The 26,539-nt window shown below is 51.8% G+C and overlaps 1 protein-coding gene across 3 annotated transcripts; it reads left to right on the plus strand.

Annotated features, from left to right (window-relative positions):
* The first annotated feature begins 242 nt into the window (after positions 1-242).
* TMEM72 (transmembrane protein 72) lies at positions 243-25,489 on the plus strand. 3 transcript variants are annotated; one of them, XM_065520665.2, is made up of 5 exons: positions 243-627; positions 16,772-16,838; positions 20,477-20,701; positions 22,115-22,254; positions 23,130-25,489. In XM_065520665.2, the coding sequence occupies exons 3-5, from the start codon at positions 20,604-20,606 to the stop codon at positions 23,609-23,611; spliced, it is 720 nt and encodes a 239-aa protein (XP_065376737.1). In that variant the 5' UTR covers positions 243-627; positions 16,772-16,838; positions 20,477-20,603; the 3' UTR covers positions 23,612-25,489. The 3 variants fall into 3 exon arrangements, with proteins under 3 accessions (XP_065376737.1, XP_005565155.3, XP_065376738.1); XM_005565098.5 differs by having other exon boundaries at positions 20,477-20,548; XM_065520666.2 differs by lacking the exons at positions 16,772-16,838; positions 20,477-20,701 and having other exon boundaries at positions 372-627.
* Positions 25,490-26,539: the final 1,050 nt, after the last annotated feature.

The following is a 26,539-nucleotide window of genomic DNA, read 5'->3' on the forward strand; positions in this document are numbered from 1 at the left end:
TACTGGTGATTTAAAGACATACTCCTCTCTCCCTCATGCACACAAGCACAGACCTGCAAGAGCACTGTCCCCTCCAGAGCCTGACGCTCCAGACCCCCAGCAAGTGTGAAATCCAGGTGTGACTTCCTAGGCATGGCCTGGTAAGAAAGGGCCTGGCCTACTCCTTGGCTCCCTCCTCCCAGCCAGAAATGGTTAATTGCCAGCTCCAGGCTGCCTCCAGCCCAGCCCTAATCGCCGATCTCAGACGGCTGGGCTGCGCTGGGGCTGAGCGGCTCCAGCCCAGGCTGGGGTTGTGTGAGCAGCGGGAGCATTCTTCCAAGGTAATGATTAAGCTGAGTCCCCGGCAAGGGCACGAGCTGAGCTGGGAAGGTGAGCCCTATTCACACCTCGGCCAGGCTGCGGTGGCCAGGACTGGTTTGGGAAGGCAGGGCCCCGGTGTGCAGGGGCCCCGAGCCAGCAGCCACAGCCTCCTACCTGCACAAGGGTGTTCGGGAGCATCTCAGGGCCGGAGACTTTGCTGCCCGCCCTGCCGGGACTTTGTCCTCACCCCCAGCACCATGAAGCTCCAGGTGTTCTGGACTGGGCTGGAATACACCTGCCGGCTCCTGGGCATTACCACTGCTGCAGGTAAGACCCCGCCTCCTGGCTGCTGATCCTTGCACACTGGCATGGCAGATAGGGCTGCCTGAGGGGTGGGAGGTGGCCGAAAGACAGCAGGCACATCTGGCCACTTCTGTGCTTCAATTTTTTTCCCAAGACCCCCAGAAACACTGCTCTGTAGAGCAGCAGCAGGTGCAGTGGGGTGAGCCTCAGGCCAGGGGCCAGAGGGCTGGGTGCTGGATCTTTGCTTGGCAACTCACCCTCCCTATGACCTTGGGAAGCCTCAAGATCCTCATCTGCAAAATGATTCCAGGGGTCTACCCCACCTACTCAGAGAGTTGTCATGAGATGGAGGTGGAGACAGAAGGTGAAAGGGCTGGGCCTCGCTGTGCAGCTACAAAAGGTCAGCTGAGCTCATCCTGCTTTACTCAAACCATAGCCCTACCTCATGGAGAGAGAATTCCCAGTCATGAGCAGCTCTGCCCAGTGGGGACAGCCTGAGCTAGGCTGGACATGGAGATCACAGGCTTCCCTCGGGCCCATGCTGGACCCTGTTAACAGAACACCCTGTAGGAACCCAGTCTCCCGTCTGAGGTCTGGCTGCAGGAGTGAACTGTGGTCTTAGCAGCAGAGATGCTTCCCAGAGATGCTGGGCTCCCCTCCCTCACCCAGCAGAATCACAGGGCTGCTCAACTGGCCAGGAGGGCAGATTGTTAGAGCAGAGCCCACAGCCACCATCCTGAGCCCTACCTGCTCACTTCCCCAGGGCAGGCCCGACCCTTAGCCCCATGCCCCCTACAGGGCCAGGATCTGTATTGGGGAAGTGAACGGGCAGCACTCTGAGCCCTTAATTCTGAGCCACATTGTCCCCTGGGGACAGAGAGGAGACACATCCCCTATCAAAGCCCTTCCCCACCACTGGGCAAAAGCTTACCCACGGGTCTTGCCAAATGGGGAAGTTCTCCTAGGTCAAAATCACGCAGTGCTGGTTCCTGCCCCAGCCCAGTCACTTGCCTGACCTTGGGGAGCCCCTGCCCCCTCGGCGGCTGCACTTTCTGATCTGTATGATGGAGATGCTGGACCTGCTGGCCAGGTGTTCGGACAGGTTAAGGATGCAGGAACTGAGCATGGCTAAGTGGAACTGAAGATGAAACCCTCTCAGCAGAAGCCCCCATGACACACTCCAGAGCTCAGTGGGAAACTGGGTCATTTCAGGAGCACTGGGCTGGGTTCAGCCATGAGCTGACCAGTAGGCTCTTTCAGCATCTAGGCCGTGAGTTAGATCATGAAGGGCTGCTGGATGGTTTAACCCCACCCCTCCTGCTATAGGATGGAGCACCTGAGCTCAAATGCGAGTGGTGACCTTGCCCAAGGTCATGCTGCATGTCAGAGAGACAGCCAGCCTGGAACCCTGGTCCTTCAACTTTCACAAAGGCCAGAGCTCTGGCCAAAACCTTCCCTGCCTTGCAGAGTAGGAAGCCCTGCCCAGCAGGCAGCAGGAGGAGGTTCAGAATTGCTCTGCTGAGGCTCTGAGTGGAGGCGCTGATGGAGGAGCCAGATCCAGCCACTTTCAGAATCACGTTGTCATCTACACTGAAGGGAATGATGGGCAAGATCCCCAACAAGCAAACAAGCCATCCTGGGGAAAGGAAGGCCACCCTAAATAGGTTTCCATATCTGTTGATCTGAGTCCACCCTGCTCCCTCTAGACTTTGGTTTCGAAATCTGTAAAATGCCAAGAATCCCACAGTTTCCCTAGCCACACTTCACCCAAAGCTGAGGCCCACCTCCTGTCGAGAGGCTGTTCTAAGATGTATGTACCTATCCTTCTAATGGATTAGCTAGAGACAGTTTAACAGTCTGATTTATCTCAGTCAATGGAAGAGTCTGCAGCCCTTGACACTCCCATGTGCACACACGCGCGCACACGCACACACCCACACAGACACACACATACACACACACACACGTGCACGCACGTATAGTGCTCGTCTTAACCACAGCCTTTATCTCCGTACAGGGGACTGCTGTTATGCTGAGAATGGGCCTCCCTCTTGGTTTTGATAGGAGATGCAGACTAAAAATAGGCCATGAGTTCCCTTCTAATGGCCAGGCTTTCAAATGATCTTGCTTGGGCTTTCTAGAGTGCTGGGAGTGAATGGGAGACTAGAGAGAGGGGTTTGGTGTTCTTGGGCAAATCTCGAGTTTCTTCCAGCATCACTGAACTCCTGGTCTATTTCCAGTACACAAGATTTGCACATTCCTTATTCTCCTAAGCCTCTTTTTTGTTGAAATCCTCTGTTGAGAACTCCAGGCTTCATTTACAAGGGCACTGCTGCTAGACAGGAAATAAGACTGGAAATAGAGGGCCTCACTTTGCAGAAACCCTAGGGAGGTAGGGAGTGCGGATTTCTTAAAAGCTAGGAAGACATGTGACTCAAGGGTACTCACAGTGTCAGCTGCAGGGACCAGGCAGCTGCCAAGAGGCTACAACCTCTCATTAGCAGCCTCCTCCCTGGACCCCCTGCAGACAGGATCAGGGCTGTCAAAAGCACTGAGGGTACCTGGTGGGTGCTTCTGCCAGCATGTCAAGGCCCTATGACTGTGGATGAAGCCACAGCCTTCGGATGATGCCTCCTTAGGATTCCTCGAAGTCCCGCAGGCCATTCTTGCCCCACCTCAGTGTCCAGCCCCACATCATGAGGGGTCCTAGAGCACAGACGCATCATTGCCACCACCAAATGGGGATAAACAGGCCTCGGGTAGTAGCACCTGGGTGGAAGTGTTTCTAAAATTAGAAAATTCGTTCCCTCTGAAAATTCCTTCCATGTGGTTTCCAGGACATCACAGACCACTCTCGCATTGTTTACACCGGGCTCATTTGCATCACCTCCCTGGCTCGGGATGCGGGGGTGGGGGGCAGGCGCACGTGCGTCCATGTGCATGCATGCACCAGTGTGATGTCTAAGTGCCTCAGTTGCTGAGACGCGGCATCCACTGCTGCCCATGGAAGCAGACCCAGCTGGGAAATGGCACACAGGCTGTGAGCACTCCACATCCCCCTGTGTGGATGCCGGGGCTTCTGCCTGTCCATCCCTCAAAGCAAATTCTCCCTGCGTCCACTGCAGACAGGGTAAAGGTGTCCTGAGTGCAAGACTCAGGCCTCAAAGTAGGCTTAGCCCTGTGACAGGTTCTCAGTACAGACCAAATGGCAGGAAAGGGGGCCTGGGAAATGGGTTTAACTGAGCCTGGAGCACAGCGGTCCAGGGCGCTCCTCCTCTGTGAGATGAGAAAGGACCAATCCCACAGCATTGGTCCCGATTGCAGGCTAGGAAGGCAGGGTTGGCTTCCCTTAGAACTTCCGCCATCCTCTTACCCTTTAACCTCAGGGGAATCGTGAATAACTCCCTCACCACTCCCCAGTTCCTGCCAAGGTGGCCAGGACGAGAATGGGAAGAGCCCCCTGTGTGGGGCAGAGGGTGCACCTCTCAGGCTGTCCAGGCTGGGCATGGAAGGAAAGGGAGGCATGTCCCCGGGCCCCGCCTCGTAGAGAAAGGCCTCCCTCCAGGCTGTGTCCTCACACACAGATGTGCGTGGGCTTCCCCAAAACAGGCTTGCTCAGAAAATGTCTCTGCCCGCTTGAGCAAGGCCTCCCAATTTCCCTCAGAGCAAAGAGGCTCCAGCTTGGGGCCCCACTGCCCCATCTCCAGGGCTGAATTTCACTCTTCCAGCCTCTGCCCAGAGCAGGGATTGCTGAGAATGAACATGATTATTTGAGTGTGTATTCACATAATACTCAAAGCCCAAGCTTTGCACTACATATTTTAAATGCAGTATCTCATTGCATCCTCCTGTCCTTGGAAGCATCATCATGTTCATCCTCATACCCACTGTACAGGAAGGGAAACTGAGGCCTGATGGGGTGAAGAATCTTGCTCAGGGTCTCACACCAGGAAGTAAGAAGACAAAGTTCCACTTGATGATGGTCTGCTCCTGAGACCCCACTCCTAATTGCTATTTCCTCCACCTAAATCAGGATTTAAAAGCATGTCTCGTAGTATTTTGATGATCACAAGATGCAGGATGAAAAACACACAGAGCAGAGCAAGAGAGGCCTGATCAGAACTGCCCGTCCTCTACCCTCATGCTCCTGCCCTTGGCCAGTTCTGATCAGGCAGGTGGGGTCATGGTGAGGACACATGTACACTGAAGCACATAGTCAAGGGTCACCAAACACTTCCTAAATCTCAAGACACCGATATTCATTGCACCTGTCCATTCTCTGTCCCAAGATGCTTTAACCAGCACCACCATGACCTTCTCTAGCCAAACCTGCTTCTGGACCCCATCTGGGGACAGAGAGATCTGCACACATTTCCAGAGGGAACTATCACGGTAGGGCTTGCCTTGATGGGTCCAGAGGTGCAGGGCTGACTGCATGCATTATGGTCATTGTCTCGCTCCAGCCCCACAAATGCCTGTGAGGCTGGAGTGCTGGGCTCAGTCCCATTTTACAAATGAAGAAACTGAAGCTCAGAACACTGAGGTAGCCTGGCAGAGCTCACATGGCCAGGAGACAGAGATCTGGTGTTGGAACTCCACTCTGCTCAAACACAGGACTGTGCTATGGCAGCTCCAAAGCAAAGGGCATAGCAGAGCCAGCAGGGACATGAGGGGGATGGAGGCAGAGCCATCCTGAGTGAACTCTGCTTGTCAGGCTGACATACTGTTTCTCACAAATTGAGTGCTTGGGAACAGCCTGGGATCACTGAGGGGTTTTGTTTTGTTCCAGGTTTTGACCCATTAACCTGTTTCTCTATATAATAGATGTGGCCACATTTTCAACTGCTCCCATACTTTCCACACAGTTAGAGCATTGGCTTATTAAAATAAATTAAGAGAAAAGAAGTGTTTAAAACCCAGCCGTTCTCATTATATTTTAAAGGATACAGCAAATGCATAGTTGACCTTAGCCCTGTTCAAAGCCTTCAGGAAAACAAATGCTTCTGAAGCGACCATCTTGGGCCCTCCATGCTAATTTCACCCCTCTTACATGTATATCCCCATGACCACTTCCTGCCGTTGAAGAAAGGGTCACACACTCCAATGCCTCGCAGGTGATTTATCACCCAAGCGAGCCCACATTGCGTTTTCAGACCTTCCAAGTGAATATTGACTGTTTTCCTCTTCTGTTACAATTGGCTCCACGAGTAAATGGAATCTGCCTCCCTCTGTTCCCCCTACCTACCACCGACACGCAATAGGATTTGGTTCAAACATTTCTTTCTTCACAAGTTTGTGCCTGTGCCTTGCTTCTAGCTTTATAACAAGAAATCTGAAACTTCAATTAGGTTTCTTTTACTCGGCAAACTGTTGCTGAGTCCTCAGTCATGCAGTGTAGACACTTGGATTAGGATGGCAAGACCTCGCCCTGTGGGAGCACATAGGCCAGACAGAGAAGCAAACTAGTAAATGCACATCCGAGCACCAAGCACCACAGCGTAGTGTTTGGGAGATGGGTCTGTGTCCTGGGACAACCACTGTATCTACCCTCTGGAGTTGTGAAGACTCAATGAAACAATGGCTAAAGTAGCAAGCTGCCTGGCACATAGATTCTCACTCAACATAGGCTAATTTTAGAGGAACGTGCAGGGCATGGAACTGCATAGCATGAGTTATCGGCTCCTTTTGTAAGATGGAAGAAGTAGGAAAGTCTGAGGAAAGGAGCAAAGCAGTATGTGACCCATGAGGCTGGAAGGAGGAAGGGGCTACACTGTAAAGGGTATTATGCTGGGAAACATTTCTCATCACATTCTGAGCTTGGGTTGTGAAGATCAGCCCATAAGAACTTGGCTATTTCTACCACATATAGTAAGCCAACCAGAAGAAAGATGGCAGCCCTGTTTTATTTTTCATGGGATGACAGCTCTTTCAAGATTGTCCTGGGTTCTATTCAGCCTTCTGAGGAGGGCTGTGAACAAAAAGAAATGTTGTCTGACATAAGTGGCTGACACTGTGGAGAAGGGGCTCAGGAAGCCCCCCAGGAGGCCAGGTAATGTTCAGATGAAGAAGCCTGGTGTGTGTGGAATGGACAGAGAACAAGGGGGACATGGACAATGCTTTCTGGAAACCTGTCATGTGGATGAATGAGCAGATGCATTCTACCTAAACACTGAGAAGGAATAGGAAGTGAATACCTCGGTTCTCCCTGACATTGAGACCTAGAAGAAATTTATCCTGTGGGCCCGTATAAGTTTGTTTTCATGCTGCTGATAAAGACACACCCAAGACTGAGCAATTTACGAAAGAAAAAGGTTTAATTGGACTTAGAGTTCCGTGTGACTGGGGAAGCCTCACAATCATGGTGGAAGGCCAGGAGGAGCAAGTCACGTCTTACATGGATGGTAGGAGGCAAAGAGAGAGAGCTTGTGCAGGGGAATTCCGCTTTTTAAAACCATCAACTCTCTTGAGACTTATTCACTATCATGAGAATAGCATGTGAAAAACTTGCCCCCATGATTCGATTACCTCCCACTGGTCCCTCCCACAACAGGTGGGATTTCAAAATGAGATTTGGGTGGGAACACAGCCAAATCATATCAGAGTCTTTACAAGGGAGATGCTATTCTACATGGGAGACTCTATCCTCAATACTGCCAATGAACCACGTGGGTCTGCAGAGTCCTTCCTCATCACCAAAGAGTGGGGTATCAGCCCAGATGGCCTCACAGGTGAACTCTACCAACACTTAAGGAATAAATAATATCTATTCCACACAAACTCTTCCAGAAATTTGAAAGGAGGGAATACTTCTCAATTCATTCTATAAAATTAGTATTTATGTGAATACCAAAACTAGACAAAGATATTACAAGAAAATTATAGATTAATATTCTTCATCAACATAGATGCAAAAATTCTAAGCAAAGTTTTAACAAATACAAATATATTGAAAGAATAATATATCATAACCGAGTGAAGTTCATCTCTGAAATACAAGCTTGTTTTAATATTTGAAAAATCAATCAATGCAACTTACCATGTGATATGGACTAAATGTTTGTGTCCCCCCCACCCCCAGCCAAATTCACATGTGGAAATCTTAACACCCAAGATGATTGTATTGGGAGGTGGGGCCTTCTCTGAATAGAAATAGTGCCCTTACAAAAGAGACCCGAGAGAGTTCCCTAGGCCCTTCTACCATACAATGTGCAGTAGTAGTGAGAAGACAGTTTTCTACAAGAAAGGGGTCCCTCAGACACCAAATCCGCCAGCACCTTGATCTTGCACATACCAGCCTCCAGAACTGTAGGAAATAAATTTCTGTTATCTATAAGTCACCCAGTATATAGGATTTGGTTATAGCAGCCGAAATGGACCAAGACATCATATTTAAAAACTAAAAAAGAAAAGCCATATTATCATTTACATAGACACAAAGTTTTAAATAAAATACAACTTTTTTTATGATTAAAATAAAACTATCCTCAGCAAACTAGTAACAGAAGGAAACTCCCTCAACCTTAAAAGGTCATTACAGAAAACATATATCTACTTAAATGTAAAAGGCCAGGTGCTTTCTCCTAAGATTAGGAACAAGGCAAGCGTGTTCACTCTACCACATCCAGCCAGCATTGTACTGGAGGTTCTAGCCAGTGCTAGAAACAGAAACAAAATGCATACAGGTTGTCGAGGAAAAAGAAAAATTGTATTCACAGATGACATTATCATCTATAGAAAATCTAATAGAATCTACCCCAAAAGCTACTTGAGCTAATGGAGGGAATAGCAACATTGCAGTAGACAAGCTCAATATATAATAATCAACTGTATTTCCATATATTAGCAACAAACAATTAGAAAATGAGATCTTTGAAAATACAATTTATAATAGCATCAAAAATCTGAAATATTTAGGGATAAATCTGACAAAAGATGTAAAACAAACTACACCAGAAACTAGAAAACATTGCTGAGAGATAATAAAGAAAATCTAAATGAATGGAGATTTATCTTGTTGATGGGTCAGAAGGCTCAATATCGTTAAGACATCAGTTCTCCCCCAAATTGCTGTACAGTTTCAATACGAGCTCAATCTGAGGTCTCTTCCAACTGAATGTCCAGAAATATCTACCATGAAATCCTTCCCTTTTCCCACACTGTCTCCGAACCCTGGCTCATGTATGTCAGCTGAACTGATCTCCACACGCAGGTAAATCTCCCCACCATGCTTACCATTTACTACAACTTCTGAGCTAAGAAGCCTGTGGCTACTACTTACTGTCCCAGTGAATTCACAGCAACCGGCTCCAGCAACTCCATCTTGGAAATGGTACAAATCTAGCTTTTCATCTCTACCCTGGCGGTGACCACCTCTCCTGCCCATTGTCATCAGCCTGGAGCATCTTTCCCTGAGATGTCCTTGGAGATCCTGAGTCCAGCAGGAGATGAGAATGAAGGGAAGCAATAAATATACATGGTGGGCTCTGAGGCTGCCCTCAGCAACGGTGAGTACAAAATTCTCATCCAATGCCCAGGGCATCCTGTGCAAGGTCACTGCCTGATACAAAAACCCAGTTAGTGTGGCCTCTGATGACTGTGAAACATCCCATGTTGCCACCAAGGGCATCACAATGAATGCAAGACATATGTCACAATTCAACCCATGGAGTCAGAATGGATAAGCAACAGTGGACCATGAGGTCAGCCCTATGGCAAGAGCAGCAGCAGCCTGAGGCCAGGAGAATATCCCCTCAGTCGGCAGCCCCACAGATGGCCCCAGCCTCAGGAACATGCTGGCCTGAGCCCCGTGGGAACCCTAGCAGGGTTATGGAGGGCTAACACAAGAGATGTGGAGATAGATGGGAGTTTGGGTCACTTATATCCCAATTGGGCTTTGAGAAGGGACCTCAAAGTAAATTAGTGAACAACAAACAACATTGGTGCACAGGGAAGAGCTTTTTGGATACACACAAAAAAACCACAAGTGTGTTAATGGAAGCAAAGGATGAGAATAAACCCTCTCCTTTCCCTGGAGAATACTGATGGGAACCGCCTGCCTCTTAAATAGCTTTCCTAGCCATCGTCTGCATTTGTGCAGCACTCTCATTTACTTAGACTGAGCAGCAGTGGGCACCATTTTGCATGTTTTTATTTTCCCCATTTTCCAGAAGAAGATGCAGACCAGAGAGTTAATCACTTTCCTGAGGATGCAGGACTCGGCTTTTCTGATGCTGACCCCGTATTCTTTCTGCTCCGGTGCAGCCCCCTCCTAGCTTTCATCCACCCATGCTGAGACCAGAGCTCTAGGATGATAAGGATATTCACACAGTGGCTGCCTTGCCCAGGGCTGCACCACAGGTTCTTGGCCCAGGATCTCTGATCTCTGCTAAGCCTGAACTACAATAAACAGCTCAGAAAAGCAACACAGAAGCAAGCCCTGGCCCCTGAGAGAAGAAAATTATTGTACCAAGGTTGGATCTGGCCCAGACAGGAGGGACAGAGACTGGAGGGAAGGAGCTAATGAAATGAGAGAGGCCAGGCTTGTCCATGAATGGCTCCATCAAGGTGCAATGCAAGGCACCTCCTAGGATCGTGCAGGGAGTGAGACAGAGGTGTGGGGTGAGCTGTGCTGGAGTGGGCATAAGGTACCTCTGTGGGGCTGGGGTGAGAGTAGCTGGGGAGCCTGAGGTGGGATAACAGGGAGGGATGGAAGGAGTCAAATGCCACTAATGGCCGTGTCAAGCAGTGCTGTTCAGTGCTTCCGTGCCCCTCCATCTGGGCAGGAAAGACAGCACAGCCAGATTGAAGCAAGTCTCAGGGTGATTCCTTCTTGCAGAGAATTTGGTGTCATGAGGCTCTGATTCTGGGGGTAGCAGGGCCTTTGTGCCATTGTTTGTCTCCATTGATTAGCTTCTGATTATTGATCTGCTAATCCGAAGATCAGCTCTTCGGTCCCAGATCCGGGCAATGCCCCAGGGGTATCTTTTCCAGTGAATTGCTAATTCAGGCCAACCACTTCCACATTGGACTAGCATCCTGTGAAGGCAGAGTTTCCAAGACACAAGCCTCACTGCCCTGTGAGAAGGATGGAAGGCCAGAGCACAGGCCAAATTCCACAAGGAGCTAGAAGCCCTCAGACCCTGGGCCACCCAAATTTCTGGATGCCAGGGCCAGGGCAGGATACCACTGTCAGGGCCAGGGAAGGGCCTACACTGCCCCTGAGGGAGGGAGTGCTGCCTTGGGCTTAGAGTGAGGGCCACATTAAATTACAATGAGGGCCTCCTTAATTTTACAATAAGTACCCCCTTTATTTTAAGAGGAGCACCTCCTTCATTTTAGAATACCTCCTTAATTTAATGGCAAATACCGTCTTAGTTTTAGGGAGAACACCTCCTTAATGAACGAGCACCTCTGTAATTTTAGGAGGCGTGATTCCTTAATTTTGAGCCCTGGTGTCTTTCTGGGCCCACCCTGGTCCTAGTTCTCTGGGTGCCATAATTTCTTTGTGTTTAACAGAGAGCCCCGCCTAAGTCTGGAAACCTGGCAGAAACCTAAGGTCCAATTCCACAAAACAAGGATTGGGCCACCCTCATCCGTGGGTTGAAGTGAGGCCTTTGAGAGGGCGGGGGCCCACCTATGCAGTCTCTGGGAACAGACGCTCAGGAGACCGGAGAGGAGCTCCTTCTTACCTGTGCCAATCCCATCCTTCATTCAAGCCCACACTGAATTTCAGGCCACATTTCATGTTCACCTCCTGCCAATTCTGGAGACTAGTCCCCTGGAAAAAAAACTTTTGGGGAACTCCAGGCCCTGAGTGAAAACACTTTAGAGTCCTATATTTGTGTCATGTGGAACTGTGATACCTTCCAAAATATTTTGTTCCCAGTACAGTCTAGTCAGCACACCAGGCTAGGGGCTTCCACAGCCAGGCCCAATGTGGCTGTCTGGGGTGAGTGTTGGATACAGTTCACAAAATTCCTACAGCAAGGAATCTCACTTCTTGCTTTCTTCACTTTTTCTACTGGGAATGTCTGCAAAATGCAACTGTGGGAGGGACCTGCTTTAGATGATACAGTGTTCTCCTCCACAGATCCTCTATGAAGTCTTAAGATATAAAACCCCCAATAGGATTCCATGACCCAGTGGAAGTCCCCAGACACCACCCCTATTCCTTGGAGTCTGAATCTCCAAGGCTGTGGGGCAGGTGCTGTAAGACCCAGAAATGCTTCCTCCTGAGGAGTCAGAATATAATGTTTACTCCTAAGAAGTCAGACCAGACACAGAGAGTTCCACGCCAAAAACCTCAGGTGGCTAGATGACAGAATAAACTGCTTTTCCAGTTACCTGTGTGTGGCTGCACAACAACCCACTCTAAAACGTAGTGATGTAAGACTACAATCATTTGATTATGCTCAAAACATTGTGGCTTGGGAATTCTGGCAGAACGCGGTGGAGGCGGCTCACCTCTGCTCCATGATGACTGGGGCCACAGGTGGAGTCACAGGGTGGCTGGCATGGCTCACGTGGCTGAGGTGGCTCATCTGGTGCTTTGGTTCTGATTGTTGTCTGGGTCCATCACTTCCAGTCTGTGTCACATCTGCTGGTGCCAGAATGTCAAAGATAACTTCTTCCATCATTTGATCCACATCCCACAACCAGCTGGGGCTGTTGTGCCTCTCTCTTTCTCCCTTTCTCTCTCTCTCTCTCTTTCGCTTCCTTTCTCTATTTCTCTCTCTCGCTGTCATTTCTCCCTCTCTCTTTTTAGAAGTCTCTCTACAAGGCTGGCTTAGGCTTCCTCACAATGTCAGTCTCACTCCTCAGGGATTAGCAGGCGCGTCTTCACAGCAAAATCATTCTTAGCCAACTTTCCTGAGAGATGGCAGCCAGCACATCGCTGAGAAAACTGGGAGACTTTAGGGTTGGCAGTTGCCACTTGGGAGATGTGCAGATGAAACAAGACGTACGGAGAGGGCCTACTGTCTATATGGTGTGTGGTGGCACCTGGGTGAGAGGCAACAGGGCTGACATGCCCAGGAAGCTTCCAATCCCAGACACCTCCTGGCCAGCCCACACCTCTGCCCCCCACTGCCCGGATAAAGCCCAAACATTGACATGCAAGGGCAGGGCATGCCTTCTGCTTTATGCCTGGGAAACCTCCTTCTCTGGGTCCCCAGACAGAACAGACCCTCCACTCTCCTGAGCCGCTATGCCAAGCGCCCTGCTGTGCCACTGAACAAGAAAGCCACCTGCACCACACCATCAGGAGCCACAGCCAGAACACTGCTTCAAGCCCAAGTCAACAAAGAAACTAGCAGATACCGTGTGCTGGGAGAGGAGGTGACCAGGAGCACCTGGAGCTTGTCTCTGTCCCTCAGCCACCACCAAATATCACCGAAGTCTCTCACCGTCTGCCCGGGGTCAGGGAGCTTTCTGAAATACCAATCTAAACCTGAGTCCCTTCTGCTCACGCTGTAGAGCCCAATATTTAAGAACCCTGCAGTCGCCTTGATCCACATGCACTGCCCATTGCCCCCGATGGTGTCCCTGCTTCTGCTGTTAGGGGCTCCCACCCCCTGCAACGCCTGGCCCCTCCATCTGCACAGGTCCATTCCTGCGGCTTTTCTAGTCCACTCTGCCTTCATCTTTATTCATCTTCCTTGATAGTCCCATGGGCGGCCCCTCCTGTCTGGCCCCAGAGCTCCTGGGTGAGTCCCTCGTCCAGCCTGGGTCACTGCCCTCGCTAAATGCAGTTTTCTCAGTCCACATCACATCTCTCCCGCTGGACTAAGCCTACCCCAGCCGTGAGCCTGGTGCCTGGCCCAACCAGTAGCCACAGAAGACCAGGTGGGCCTAGGAGAAGTGGCCAGGAGCCGACCCCCAAGGAGAGTGCGCCTGTCGCTCCCAGCAGAGCGGCCTGAACATCAAGACCAGAGGCAAACAGAGCGGAGGACAGAGGAAGGACTCAGTGTGAGTCCATGTTGTCTCAACCTGGCATGCTCTGCATCCAGGAACACGCACCCCACAAGTGGGAGGATTGAGCAGAAAGCAGTGACCCCCTGGCCTGGATATCAAAGGTCTTTACAGCCTCCCACGAGCGCCCCACTGATCCCCTTCCACCTTGCGTACATTGAGGAGCCATACTCCTGGCTCCCCACACTCTCCTCCTCCCGCCAACTGGCATCCCTCAGTCTCGACACGCAGAATCCAGCTGACTATGGTTGGGAGGGAGCTTGTGGGAGTGACCCCATGCTCCTTAGTACAAAGTGACTGACTGGATACTGGGAAAGCTGCCAGGGCCAAGTTGGGGGGAAGGAGTCGCCTCTTTGCATTGATCACCTGACATCTATCAGGCACTAAGCCGTGCATTTCAGACTCCAATCCAAGCAATTTTCTCCAATCCAAGCAATTACTCTGAGTTATAACTTATTCTGCTGCTTCCACAGATGAGAAAACACAGCTTGGATGAATTACGTACTTATCACTTGTGTGTAATAACACACAGAACTGGAATTTCCATCCAGCTCTCATTTCTCTGTTGCCATTTTTTGATATTTTTTTAATGCAAACCAGCACTGTTTCTACAGTGTTCCTCAAATGCCCCTCTGACCGCTGACCCCTTGTTTGTCTAAAGAGTACAAAACAAAAGCATCAAAATAGCTCTCCACATGCTAAATGGGTGCAGATCAGGGAAGAAGCTGAGTTCCCAAGACCCTTTCCTGCCATCTGCTGGTCGTCTGCCACTAGCCCCTGCAAATTGGCCAACATGACATGCCACGTGAGTGGATCCCACACCTGCCCTACAGAGTGCGCAAAGCAGACATCAGCGCTGAGTCGAACACCCCTTCCCGGGCCCAGGGCAGCAAGCACTTCTTCCCCATCCAGTGATTCACTGAGCACCCGTGACATGCTTGGTATCAGTTAGCTCATGACCACTGTGTGCAGGAGGTATGATGAGGAACAGACTCAGAGAGATTGGGTGACTGTGCTATGAACTGGAAAATGAGAGACCGAAACTCAGGATCTGACCTGGGCCTCCATCCGTAGTTGGTTGGTTGGTTTGACTTACATTCTGTGTGCCTCAGTTTCCTCTATGTAAAGTGGGGATAACAAGAGTACCTTCTCATAGGACTGCTGCAATGATTCAAAAAGCAAATGAATACTGGGTGCTGAGAACAGGACATGGTGAAAACCATATAAGTGGCCATTTGCCTGCACGACACACGTATACTCACATATTCACACATGCACATTCACATGCATACACTCACATACACTCACACACATTCACACACATGCACATATATACTCACATACACTCACATTCACACATACATTCACACACATGCACTCACATACACACACATGTACACACACATACACTCAAACACACAGTCACATATATACTCACATATACATATACACTCACACACTCACACATACACTCACACATATGTGCGCTCAAAAGCCTACCCACACACATACACATGTGTCCACACACGCACAAGCACATGCTGGCAGGCAGCGGATAGCAGGAAACTGTGCACCACCTAGAGCTGGCTGCCTCCATCTGGTCTCTAGGCCCTCACTTTCCAGCATGTATCCTTGAGTGAACTACACAGGCCACTGAGCCTCACTGTCCTCCTCTGTAAAATGAAGAGAGTGGGACTCCTGTGCCACGGGCCTGCTGGAAGGGCCAGGATGTGTGCACCATGGTGTGGAAGCTCTGAAGTGCTCTATAAGTTTGGACCCTTCAGTTAGGCTGACACTGCAGGGGTATGTGGCCCGCTAGCATCATCCGTCCTTGCCCCAGGTGAGCCAGCAGGGTAGCTGGAACCTGGAGAGGGTGGGAGACTCAGTGTCCACCTCCTGTGAACCAAGGGGCTGGTGGCAGGTTAGTGTGGGCAGTCGCCCATGAAGCACAGCGGAGCCCCAGAGCCCTCCATCCATCACTCAGAAAATATGACCACCTCTTCTCGCCTGCCTAGATCCAAGTGCTCTGTCCCCTTTCCCCCGCCCCATATCTCCACCATCACCCCTCCCACCCCCTACCCCTGGAATCGAGGAGTGGAGTGCTGGTCGCTTCAGTGCAAGGCTCTTCCCTGCTCTCTGGGAGGGGCGTTTCACCATTGGATGAAGCGCCCTTCAGCTTGAGACACCAGGGGATGGAAGCCCACACAATGTCTCTGCCAGGGAAGAGAGGAAGCATCAGAAGCCAGGAAGCAGCCCCATGAGCAGCAGGGAGGAGGGGCCACCCCCAGGTTGCCAGGGACGACAACCCAGCCCACCATCTTTGACTGGGAGGAAGAGAGGATGAAGCCACACTCCAGCACACAGCAGGGCCATCATCAGAGCCCAGAGAGAAACAGGGTGCCCAACAGTGTAATCAGTTGGGGACAAAAAGATGTCTGCTCAGCAGGCCGATGCACTGCCCCTGGAATGTTTCTGTCAGGGACTCCAAGGGTCAGTGCTGTGCTGGTTGCGGGAAGCCATGGGAGCCAGCAAATCCCTGTGAGGAGAGCACCCAGAGACAGCAAGTCTGGAAAGGCAGGTCCGAGATGAAATTCACCCAGGACAAATGGAAGGTCATCACCAACTGCCACAAAAGGGGAGGAGGAGAGCTGAGGCTGAGCAACATTTCCTTGTCAGGGCGAAAGCCCAGGGGTTTAGTCAGCACTGGGTCCAAAGAAATGAGCAATGAGTGTGACCTTCAGCCACCCCTCAGCAAGCAAGACCAAGGCCACACAACAGCAACCAGTGACCCAAGCAAGAGAACAGGGCTGGGGCAGGGCCCATCCATGGCTAAGCACTGAAGCCAGACACACAGCACACACTGGGGTGGGCCCCAGCACGTGGCAGAGAACAGCTGTGAACCAAGGGGCTGGTGGCACATTAGTGTGGGCAGTCGCTGGGGGCACTAAGGGTGGCTGCTCTGGGGAAGCTTAATCAGAAGACCTCTGGGCCTCTGCCTGGAGTTCCAGGGACCAATCCAGGAGGCTTCCTGCTCTCTTGCACCTTGCTGGTCATAGCTGCCTGTGTCATGAAGAGAAGAACCTACCTTGGCTCTTAGTCCCTGGGAAGAAGACTCACTCCAGAGCCAAGGTACCCCCAACAGGGCAGTGCTGTAGTGTAGAGCTCCAGGCCCACTCTTCCTTCTTCTCTTGCCCCTTAGTGTTGATCGGCGTGGGCACTGAGACCTTCCTCCAGGGCCAGTTCAAAAGCCTGGCTTTCTATCTGCTGTGAGTATGTGTGCATGTGCCACTTTTGACCTGTAAGTTCTGCTCAACTCACCCTACATCTGTCTATGCAGAAGGATGGAATGGATGGAGCAGTCCCCTTCCCATGCTAATTCCATCCTATCTCAGGGGTGAAGGGAGTCGAGGGGGGCTTTAGAATAGCTCCTGGTTTGTGCAGACCATCCCATAAATCAATGAATTATCCTTTCTACCCACCCATCCATCCACCAATTCATCCAGCCAGCTGCCCATCTATCCATCTATCTGCCCATCCATTCATCAACCCACCCATCCATCCATTCACCCACCAATCTATTCATCCATCCACCCATCCATTCATCCATCTATCCAGCCATCTACCTATCCACCCAACTACCTATCCATCTATGCTCCCACCTCTTCATCCACCTGCCCATCCATCCATCCATTCCTCCATCCATCCACCCAACCATCTATCCATCTACCCATCCACTCACCTATCCATCTATTCACCCACCCATCTATTTATCCATCCACCCATCCATCCATCTACCCATACATGCATACATACATATACACACCCATTTACCCATCCACCCACCCATTTATCCATCCATCTTCCAATTCATCCAGCCAGCCACTCATCTATCCATCCACCTGCCTATCCATCCATCTATGCACCTACACATTTATCAGCCTAGTTTTACAGATGAGAAAATTCAGAAGGAGTAAGCAGGTTAGCCCACATCACCAAGCTCATGAGCAGCAGGATTCAGATTCGAACCCAAGACCCTTTTGTTTCCCAGACAATGTCCTTTCTTCTCCACCACCAGCTACCTCTGTAAATTGTGCCCTGACAGGAAGGTGACCCCTGTGCAATGGTGTCCCAGGGGGTTAGAAGAACCTGGGTCTCTGCCACAGCATCTCTGCAGCCCCATTCTGAGGGGCTTCCAGCAGTTTCTTCCTAATGAGATAGGAAGACTGTGTGTTCTAGCCCCACAAATCCTGAAGAACTTACTGAGCTGAGAAGCAATAGATAACAATTTGCCAGGCTGCCCCACAAATGTCTGGTTCTGCCTACAGGGTCCACCAGGCTGTGACCTCCACTCCCCTCCCTCCTCAGGATCTGCCTCCACCTTCAGGTGGCAGCTGACCTATGTTCTTAGCAGTCTCCACCCTCCCGCCTGAGAGCAGGCCCCTTGCTGTGTTTGGGGGCTCACACCTGCCATCTCCTAGATGCAGGCCACCCTCCAAGCCCATTTCCACACTGTCTTCTAGACACACAAATCTCTCTGACAGCCTTCAAGGGCTCCCACCACCTCTGGTCTGCACCCTGTGCCATCTTTTGGCCTCTGCCTCACTTCTTGCCACTCATGTACAGCCCGGAGCTTCTGACTCTTTCAAACTCACCAGCATGACCTCGCCTCCAGGCTTCACTCATTCCATTGGGTGCCCAAGTACCTTCCACCCATTTCTACCTGCCCAATGCCTGACACTCCTTCCTGGCATTCCGCCCTGGCCATTGTGCCCTGAGCCTGGAGCCCCTGCTGGCTGGCAGTGACTTCTCCTTGTTCTGAACACCCTCCATGTCTAACTGACCCTGTCCCTGGCCGCTGTGCACCATTGCCCTGGGATCCAGAAGCAGGTGGGCCTTCCTCCTCTCCAGTGAGTACCTAATTCTCGGGTCAGGCCATGGCAGGTGAATGTAGGCTGCCTTCTGCCCAGAAACCTGTTCTGTCTCTGTTTTGAAGGGACCCTATACCCATGTGGTTTCTGGGTGGTCCAGTCCAGCCTGGGGTCCCCTGCCCCTCGCTGTGTCCTGCTCTCTAACATCTGCAGGATCAGCACGCACTGCCTGCCCTGTCTGTCCCTCCCTGCCACTCAGTAGCACCAGACAGGAAGTCTGAATGGGTTCCTTTATTCCCCAAGCCTTGATATATCCCTTTGTCCCAGGGTGTAGGAAAAGTCAGTGGAAATTGTTTTGCGAAGCACATGTATTGATGGGCCTGCTAGGCACACAAGCTCTGGAGCCTGAGTGCTGAGTTCTGATCTTTCCCCTGCTGCTGATAAGGGGCCGTCGGTGATGGGGCAAACTTCTCTGTGCCTTACTTTCCTCATCTGTAAACTGACAGTAATTGTAGTGTTTATTATAAAATTGTCGCAAGGACTAAATGAGTTGATATTTGTAAGGCCTTTAGAACTATGCCTGGCCCATAGCAATCATTACATAAATGTTAGTGATTACCATTTTAAAACCAAGGGGTAACTTGGGAGGCATAGAGAGTGAGACACTGGGAGGCATAGAGAGTGAGAGGAGTAGAGATCACTAAATGATGTAAATAATCACATGGAGAGAGAAATGATAACAAGACTTGATATAATTACTGTGTGCCAAGCATGGTCCTAAGTGCTTTACAAATATCGTTTAATTCTTAGAACAGTTTTACTGTTGATGCACTATAATAACCCCAGTTTACAGCTGAGGAAACTGAGACACAGAAAGGTCACACCTCTCACCTGTGATCATACAATCTAGAATCACAGAGTGTTTCTAGATTGGTAGAAACACCCATGGCTCTGAGGAAACCCTGGCCCCGAGCCACCTTCTGCACAACACTATCTACTTTCATTCCTTCATTCATTGCAATGCCCATTAATGGAGCCCAGTAAACCCAACCCACTGTGAGCCTGGGCTGTACAGAAGAATTAGACAGGGAACGCCCCCTGGGAGTTCACAGACTGGGGGCTCTGGTCATATGGTACCACGTGGAGAAGTAAGAGGAGGTCACCAGACAGACTGGAGAGGGAAGGGGAAGGCCTTCCAGGAAGAGCTCACTTGTGCAAAAGCCCTGTGGCACCTGATAGCTTCTTGAGTTGTCAAGGGAACATGGAGGATAGGCAGTGAGACCCTCTGCAAGTACATATTCCCATTCCAATGATTCTAATGTGAGTCCAAGAGCAGCCTGGGAGCCATGAATTCTACACATTCTTCAGGAGATGCTGATTGCAGGATCCCTGGATCACACTGGGAGCATGAGTAGCCTTTGAGGCATTCTGTATCAGGAGGAACATGATCAGATTCAGGTGTCGCGCAGCCCAGAGTGACATAGTGGAGGAGCAGGAGACAGGGCTGGGATAAGTGAGTAAGTGGAGCTGGTGCAGGGGTCCAGGAGGCAGGGCCTAAACCCAGGCAATGCCCATGAGGTCAGAGAATAGAAGCGATTCGGAAGGTATTGAAGGAATGTAATCAACAGCTCCTGGTTACTGTTTGGACAATATGGAAAGGATGAAGGAAAGGGTTAGGAACAGGTCCAGCTTTAAGGCTGGAACACAGGCAGTGGGTGTCCATCCTGGTGACCAGCAGGTAGAAGGATGTGCCTGCCAGTGTCACACAGGGTACCAGGTGAAGGCCATGTCACCTGCTGGCCACGGTGCCCTCCCCACCCATCTCCGAACCCCAGACCCCACCTCTCCCCAACATGGCCCAGTACGGAACAGGCCATGGCCTGGAGATAGCCCCTGGTGAATGCTGTCTGGGGGAATCCAGGTCAGTCCACCGGCTGTAGATGTGATGTCAGGAGGCCACGTGGGAGAAGACAGCCCTCAGGAAAGTGAAGGAGGACAGAGGCGCCAGCCTCCCTCTCACCTGTCTTCACCTGCAGGTTTACAGGAGCCGCTGTCTCCATATGCGAAGGGGCCTACTTTGTGGCTCAGCTGTTGGCCATCTGCTTCCAGTAAGTAGTCTCCAGAAAGACCCTCCACTGTTCACCCCAGCCCCAGACACCACAGATGTCTCCACCCAAGAACCCGCAACCAGGGAATGTTCTGCTCCTGAAGCCACCGTGGACAGGATCCCCCCACCGAAGTACAGCCAGCCTGGCCTGGAGGTGGGCGCAGGCCCATGGGCTCCATTGCCTTCTTTGCCATGGTCCCAACCAAGAGAACCAACCGACACATTCATTCGGGGCCTATCCTTGCTCAGAATCCCCAGAAAAGTCCAGCTCCCCCTCACCAGGAGCAGCCAGTCACTGGGCCGCAGTGTCTGAGCCATCTGCCACAGGATGAGGACCCTTCAGAAGGCCCAGCTGGGAGTGAGCAGACCTGGGTTTGGGAACTGGCTCTGTCTCTTCCTAGGGCCTGGGGGCAAGTCAGGGGCGGTACGTCTCTACACCCCTCCGTGGGGCAGGAGTGCAGACCCTGCAGGATCTCGTGAGGCCCTTGCTGCTTCCCAGCCTACACTCAGTATGTGGAAGCTGTCATCGGTGAGACCAAGGACTGCGGCTCTCAGAACCTAGACACTGGTCTCTGGGTGGTCAGTGAGAGAGTCAGTCTTCAGATCCAGCTGTCCCAGCACCTTGCAAGGCCACTAGCTGCCTCTCAGGCTCACCAGCCCTAAGGCAGAAAGCTTTCCCCCTTTCTGCTGAATTCCATTGCCAAGGTGTGCTTGAAACTTCAGCTGGGGAGAAGGCTGGGGAGGAATGGACCCTGGATGGACTCCACCGCACCCCCCCACCATACACACACAGGAATGGGCACCAGGGGGCACCAGTGAGCCATGGCAGTCCAGCCTGCTGAGCATAAGAAAGCAATGCTTTGGGCCACCTGGACAGCTGAGCACTCTCTCAAAGCTAGAGAGGCAGGATGCGCCTGTGTAGAGCCCCAGCTCTAGGCCAATTCAGAGGATGAAGGCGCTGGGTCTAAAGGCAGGCACTTGCCGCCTGTGAAACCTGGAGGCAGCATCCCTGAAGGAAGCTACTCAACATCAGGCTTCTGCCAGGGCTATGTGTGGTCCCCGTGTATACAGTTAGGAAAGAAGCCCTTTTGGGCCGACACTGTCCTGTGCCTAGGCAAGGCTGGGTGAATAAGGCACAGCTGGATTCCAGCCTGCTCACTCACCTGGCCAGGCCTCTTGTGCAGTGCACTACAGGCATAACTGCCCCAGCCAGGTGGCTCCCGACCTGCACACTTTCTCTGCATTGGTGCAGACTTCCCAGTGAGCCCTGAGCCTCCAGCTCTCTTCCTCACTAACTCATGCAGCATCCTGAGAGCATTTAACTTGCTTCCCCCTCGACCAGAAAGACAGGGCTGGGGAGCCTTTCAAAAACGTGTGGACCCTCTCGATAGACTCAGGCAAGTCCACTCATTGTGGAACCCACACCAAGGACTGCTGGGGCCTCCTGTTCAGCCAGGGCCCACTGCAGAGCATGCCCACAGCAGGGCCCGGCCCAGACTCCATGGCATCCAGTCTTGCTGAAGTTTTCCTGGGACACATTCTGCTAACCTGGGCTCCCTCTCACCAGGTGTCAACCAGGATCCCTGGCAGACAGAGTAAGGGAGAAGGCTCACTGGCTAGGCTGCTTCCAGAAGTTCCTGGCCTACCTGCTGCTGTCGGTGGCCTGCTTCCTCCACCCTGTCCTGGTCTGGCACGTGACCATCCCAGGTAAGAACATGGGGGTAGAGATATGCAGCCCCAGCACAGGTGGGCTCCGAGCAGGAGGGGCTGAGCCCCTCAAAGTCTAGCTCCAGTGGTGGCTCCAGGGCCCTTACCTGCCCTACTGCCCTCTCTAACCTAGAGGGTGGGCATGAGGAATCACAGGAGTGCCAGACATCCTCCATGCTGATCAGATGGCAGGAATGTCCCAAGAAGTGCATCCTTCCTTCACAGAGCCATCCAGAAGTGGAACCGCAAAGGGGACCTCGCCTTTCCTCCCACTGACCGTGTGTGGTCTGCGTTTCCCAAGGGTGTGACATGGCCACTTCCCTGCCCAAACCCTTCCGAATCTCCTCAGTGCCTACCCATTCAGGTCCAAACTCCTCAGCCTGGGTTGAAAGGCACTTCAGGGTGGGATCCCAGAAAATCTTCATACCCTCATCCACTTCCACCTCACCAAGTGCACACCACTGGCCAGCCTGCTTTCTGATCGCAGAATCCAGAATTTCTTGCTCCCACCTCTTCAGTTTCATCCACGACTTCTTCTGCCAGTGTCCTTCTCTCTGCTCCCTGTCTGTGAAAACTGTGCCCCCTCCTCATGAACCCGTCTACAATACAGGGAAGCCAGCCCTCCAGGGAGACCATGTTGAAAAGCGGAACCCCCATCCTTCCTGCCATTTAGCATCCCCGTCCCAGCCTCCAGGTGGACCTCCAAATCTGATGTGGGGTGTGAGGACAAGCCAGGCCAGAGAGCCAGGGCCACAGGGGCCTGTGTGTGGCCACACAGCGCAGGGTTACAGGAGTCCTGCTGCACAACATGCTCTCAAGGGCTCTGGATTTTCTCCGCAACTCATCTAATGTCCTGATCTCTGGCTCTTTTCCAGGCTCCATGCTCATCGTCACCGGCCTGGCCTACTTCCTTCTGAGCAAGCGGAAGAAGAGGAAAGCTGTCCCCGAGGTGCTGGCCTCCCCAGAGCAGTACACAGACCCCTCCAGCAGCGCCGTGAGCACTACCGGCTCTGGGGACACAGAGCAAACCTACACCTTCCATGGAGCCCTCAAGGAGGGGCCCAGCTCCCTCTTCATCCACATGAAGAGTATCCTGAAGGGGACCAAGAAGCCCAGTGCTCTCCAGCCCCCCAACACACTGATGGAGCTGAGCCTGGAGCCAGCCGACTCCCTGGCCAAAAAGAAGCAGGTGCATTTTGAAGACAACGTGGTCCGCATCGTCCCCTCCCTCGCCGAAGGTCTGGATGATGGGGACAGTGAGCCAGAAGAGGAGACCACCTCTGACACGACACCCATCATTCCCCCTCCCCAGGCCCCAGTCTTCCTGTCATCTCTTACAGGCACTGGCCTGTTCTAAGTGCCTATTCTTGCTCCAGCCTGGAGGACACTCAGTGAGGGGTCTACCTAGCTCAATGGCCCTCCCTGGAGTTTCAGGGTCTTCTCAGGTCAGCTTTTCAAGGGGTAAACAGACACCCCCACGCTGGCTGGGCCCCTGAGGCCATCAGGAGGTGTGACTGGCCAGCGTTTCTGCAGAGGCCTCGAGGGAGGCACAAACAAGGCTCATGCCACCTCAAGCCAGCACAAGCTCCTTCCTCCTGGCCACAGGTGGGGAAACACATGCTTCCCCAACGAGACCATCACTCCCACTGCGCACGAGGCTGCAGGTGCCATTGCCTCAGCCCAGAAAGGACAGAGGATGTCTGCCCAGCAAAAACCTCTGGCCTTTTCTTACTCCTGATCCAGGGCCCAGCACTCAGTGAGGAACCCGTGATCCACCCATCTCTGAAGGCCCAGGGAAGTGTCAGCAACTTAAGCATCTCTAAGGCAGGAGAAGGTGGCCATGGGTCTTGACCAACCGAGACTGCTCAGGGTCGGGAGGGGAGACTGCAGGACTCTGGTGGGAGCAGTCGGGCCGTGGGCCGCATTCTCTGCATGCTCCAGGGCTGGGGCTGAGCTGCTCAGGGAAACAATGCCGTGCTGTGCTGACTGTGGGAAAGCCAGGCCAGATGAGCAAAGCTCATTCCAGAAACATGGCTGGGGGTTTCCAGCCTCCTTACCACATGGCCTTTCCAAGATTCCAAGTTGATGATGCAAACTGAAAGCAGTGACTGCCAGGGCCCAGAAGGCAGTGCCTGCTGTGTGCAGGACCACAGAGGCTGCCCGGGGGTGGCACAGCACAGAGAAGTGGCAGTGCCATGTTTAGATGTCTGGTAGCAGATTAGGTGATAAATATAAATTTCTTCAAAATGGAAGGAAGTGAGTGGGGAGGAAGAGGAGGGAAAATGGGAGGACAGGAGGAAGGTGGACAGGCAGGCAAGTTCTCTGCCATGGGACCACGGAAGTGACAGTTAACCCAGAAGGAACAAAGACATCTGAGTCAGATATTCCTTTGTAAATCTGTAGAGGATTTGCAATATAGGCTTTACTTCTAAAAATTGCTGTCAGGTCCATGAGGCTGTTGCCGGGAAGAGCAGACACACCATTCTTCGTGGCAACCGCAGTGAGGGAGCAGTCAGGAGGAAGAGTCCTGTGGCTTCCCAGTCCCTGTGGGGACTAATGCCAAGCTCTGTAGAATGAACCTTAGAGCACATGCTCTATGGTCTAATGAGAAACTTGGGTTTGTGCTTTCACACATTTCAATGTTCCCTACGGGTTATTTGACAAAGGTATGGAAATAATGGCCAACAAGAAGCTAGTATCAGTTTGGGGCCTACATGCGGCAGGTGTTCCTGATAAGCAGATAAGCTCTTCCTGCAGTAGCCCAGGTCTCGCCAGTCAAATGACAAATGGCTAATCAAGACATTCCGGCAAGCCCTTGATGGTGAGAGCGGCAGAGCTGCTTCTTCAGCTGCCATCAAGGCAGGACCTCAGGACCTGACTGTCCACAGTCAGAAAAGAGTGAACAATATGGGATATGGGTATAGGTAGGTGGTAGGCAAGGATGGTGCCCCATGGTTGATGGGTCGGGTGTCTCAGGCAGGCCCCTGTGCATGGAAACAGCCTAAGTGCAGAGGTGCCAGGCGTCTTTCCCATCATCCATGGAAGGAGAATGCGATGGCCACAGACACCCTCATGGCACAGACATGACCAGCCTCTGACGTTCTTGTGCATCGGAATAGCTCTGTCCTCAGAGCCCCAGTCAGCAGAGCTGGATGGCCAGGTCGCAAGAAGCAAACCACAAAATGTGACGTCAGAGCTGTCAGATCTCGTTCAATAAACACTTCAGTAAACCCAAGTGCAGAGTGTTGTTTTGGGTGTGTCTTAGAGATGTGTGTTGGGAGCACCCTTTTGGAGGTGTCCTAGAGTGTGCGCTGGGAGTTCCAGTGACGATGCAATGGAATTCTGAGGCACCTAGGCTTCCTGGAGATTGCCATCAGTTAAGAGAGTGTCTGCTGGTGTGCAGCATTACAGGACAATTATGACCTTACCTAGGTCAGTAAAGTTCTCAAACACTTCTATGGCTACAAAACAAAAAACAAAAAGCTGGAGTGAGATCATTAAATAGGCCAGAACTTTCAACCATCAGTGGACCAAGCAAAAAAGTGGCACCTTTCTCATAAGTAGATGAGCACCACGTGTCTCCATTGATTCTCAGCCTGTGACCTCTATGACCACATCCTTGTCCAGTAGGATCCCTGCAAAGCAGATGTTGTAATGATCTGCATCCTTGCGAAGAAGCAAGGACTAGAAGGGCTGGCCCTGCTGTGATTCCCCTCCCTGTCTCAGCAGAGGGGAGCATTTTGTAGATGAAGAACAGAGTGACCAGTAGAAGAAACAGCACCAGGCCCAGCACCATTCGACCTCCACTGATACACGTCTGACCTTTCTCAAGCCCCTTCGCGTCTCTGGCTCAGGTTCCCCTAGTAAGTGGGAATCACAGCAGTAACTCAACAAGACAGGGGCCAGTGCTTTTCAGAACTACAAACAAGTCACTGTGACTGCACCACATCTCTATCCCCTATGGGAGACTCGCTGTGAGGGGGCACTGAGGAAGCACCACCCTGACTTGCATCTGTGGCAAGGGCAGATCAGGTCCAAGAGCTCCTGTCTCCACTCCAGTTTCCAGGGCTAGAGCCTGGGGACGGTACAGCCCCCAACGCCTACCTCAGAGGAAAGCCATAGTGGACCCCACATTTGTTAACAGCTGCACCCTGGGGGTCACACATGGGTCCTCTGTCTCCCTCTCCCATCAGCCCTAAGGTGGTTTTTTGTTTTTAGTTTTCTGAAATATCTTTATTGAGATATAATTCATATAACAAAATTCACCAATTTAAAGTGTACAGCT

Source organism: Macaca fascicularis, chromosome 9, assembly GCF_037993035.2.
Source record: "Macaca fascicularis isolate 582-1 chromosome 9, T2T-MFA8v1.1".
NCBI classification, from domain to species: domain Eukaryota; kingdom Metazoa; phylum Chordata; class Mammalia; order Primates; family Cercopithecidae; genus Macaca; species Macaca fascicularis.

Excerpts from the sequence above, each read along its gene's own strand:
- TMEM72 (XM_005565098.5), top strand. The coding sequence starts at position 324 with ATGATTAAGCTGAGTCCCCGGCAAGGGCACGAGCTGAGCTGGGAAGGT. Across the intron at positions 628-16,771 it reads GGGCATTACCACTGCTGCAG|TGTTGATCGGCGTGGGCACT; the intron begins GTAAGACCCCGC and ends CTTGCCCCTTAG. Across the intron at positions 16,839-20,476 it reads AGCCTGGCTTTCTATCTGCT|GTTTACAGGAGCCGCTGTCT; the intron begins GTGAGTATGTGT and ends CTTCACCTGCAG.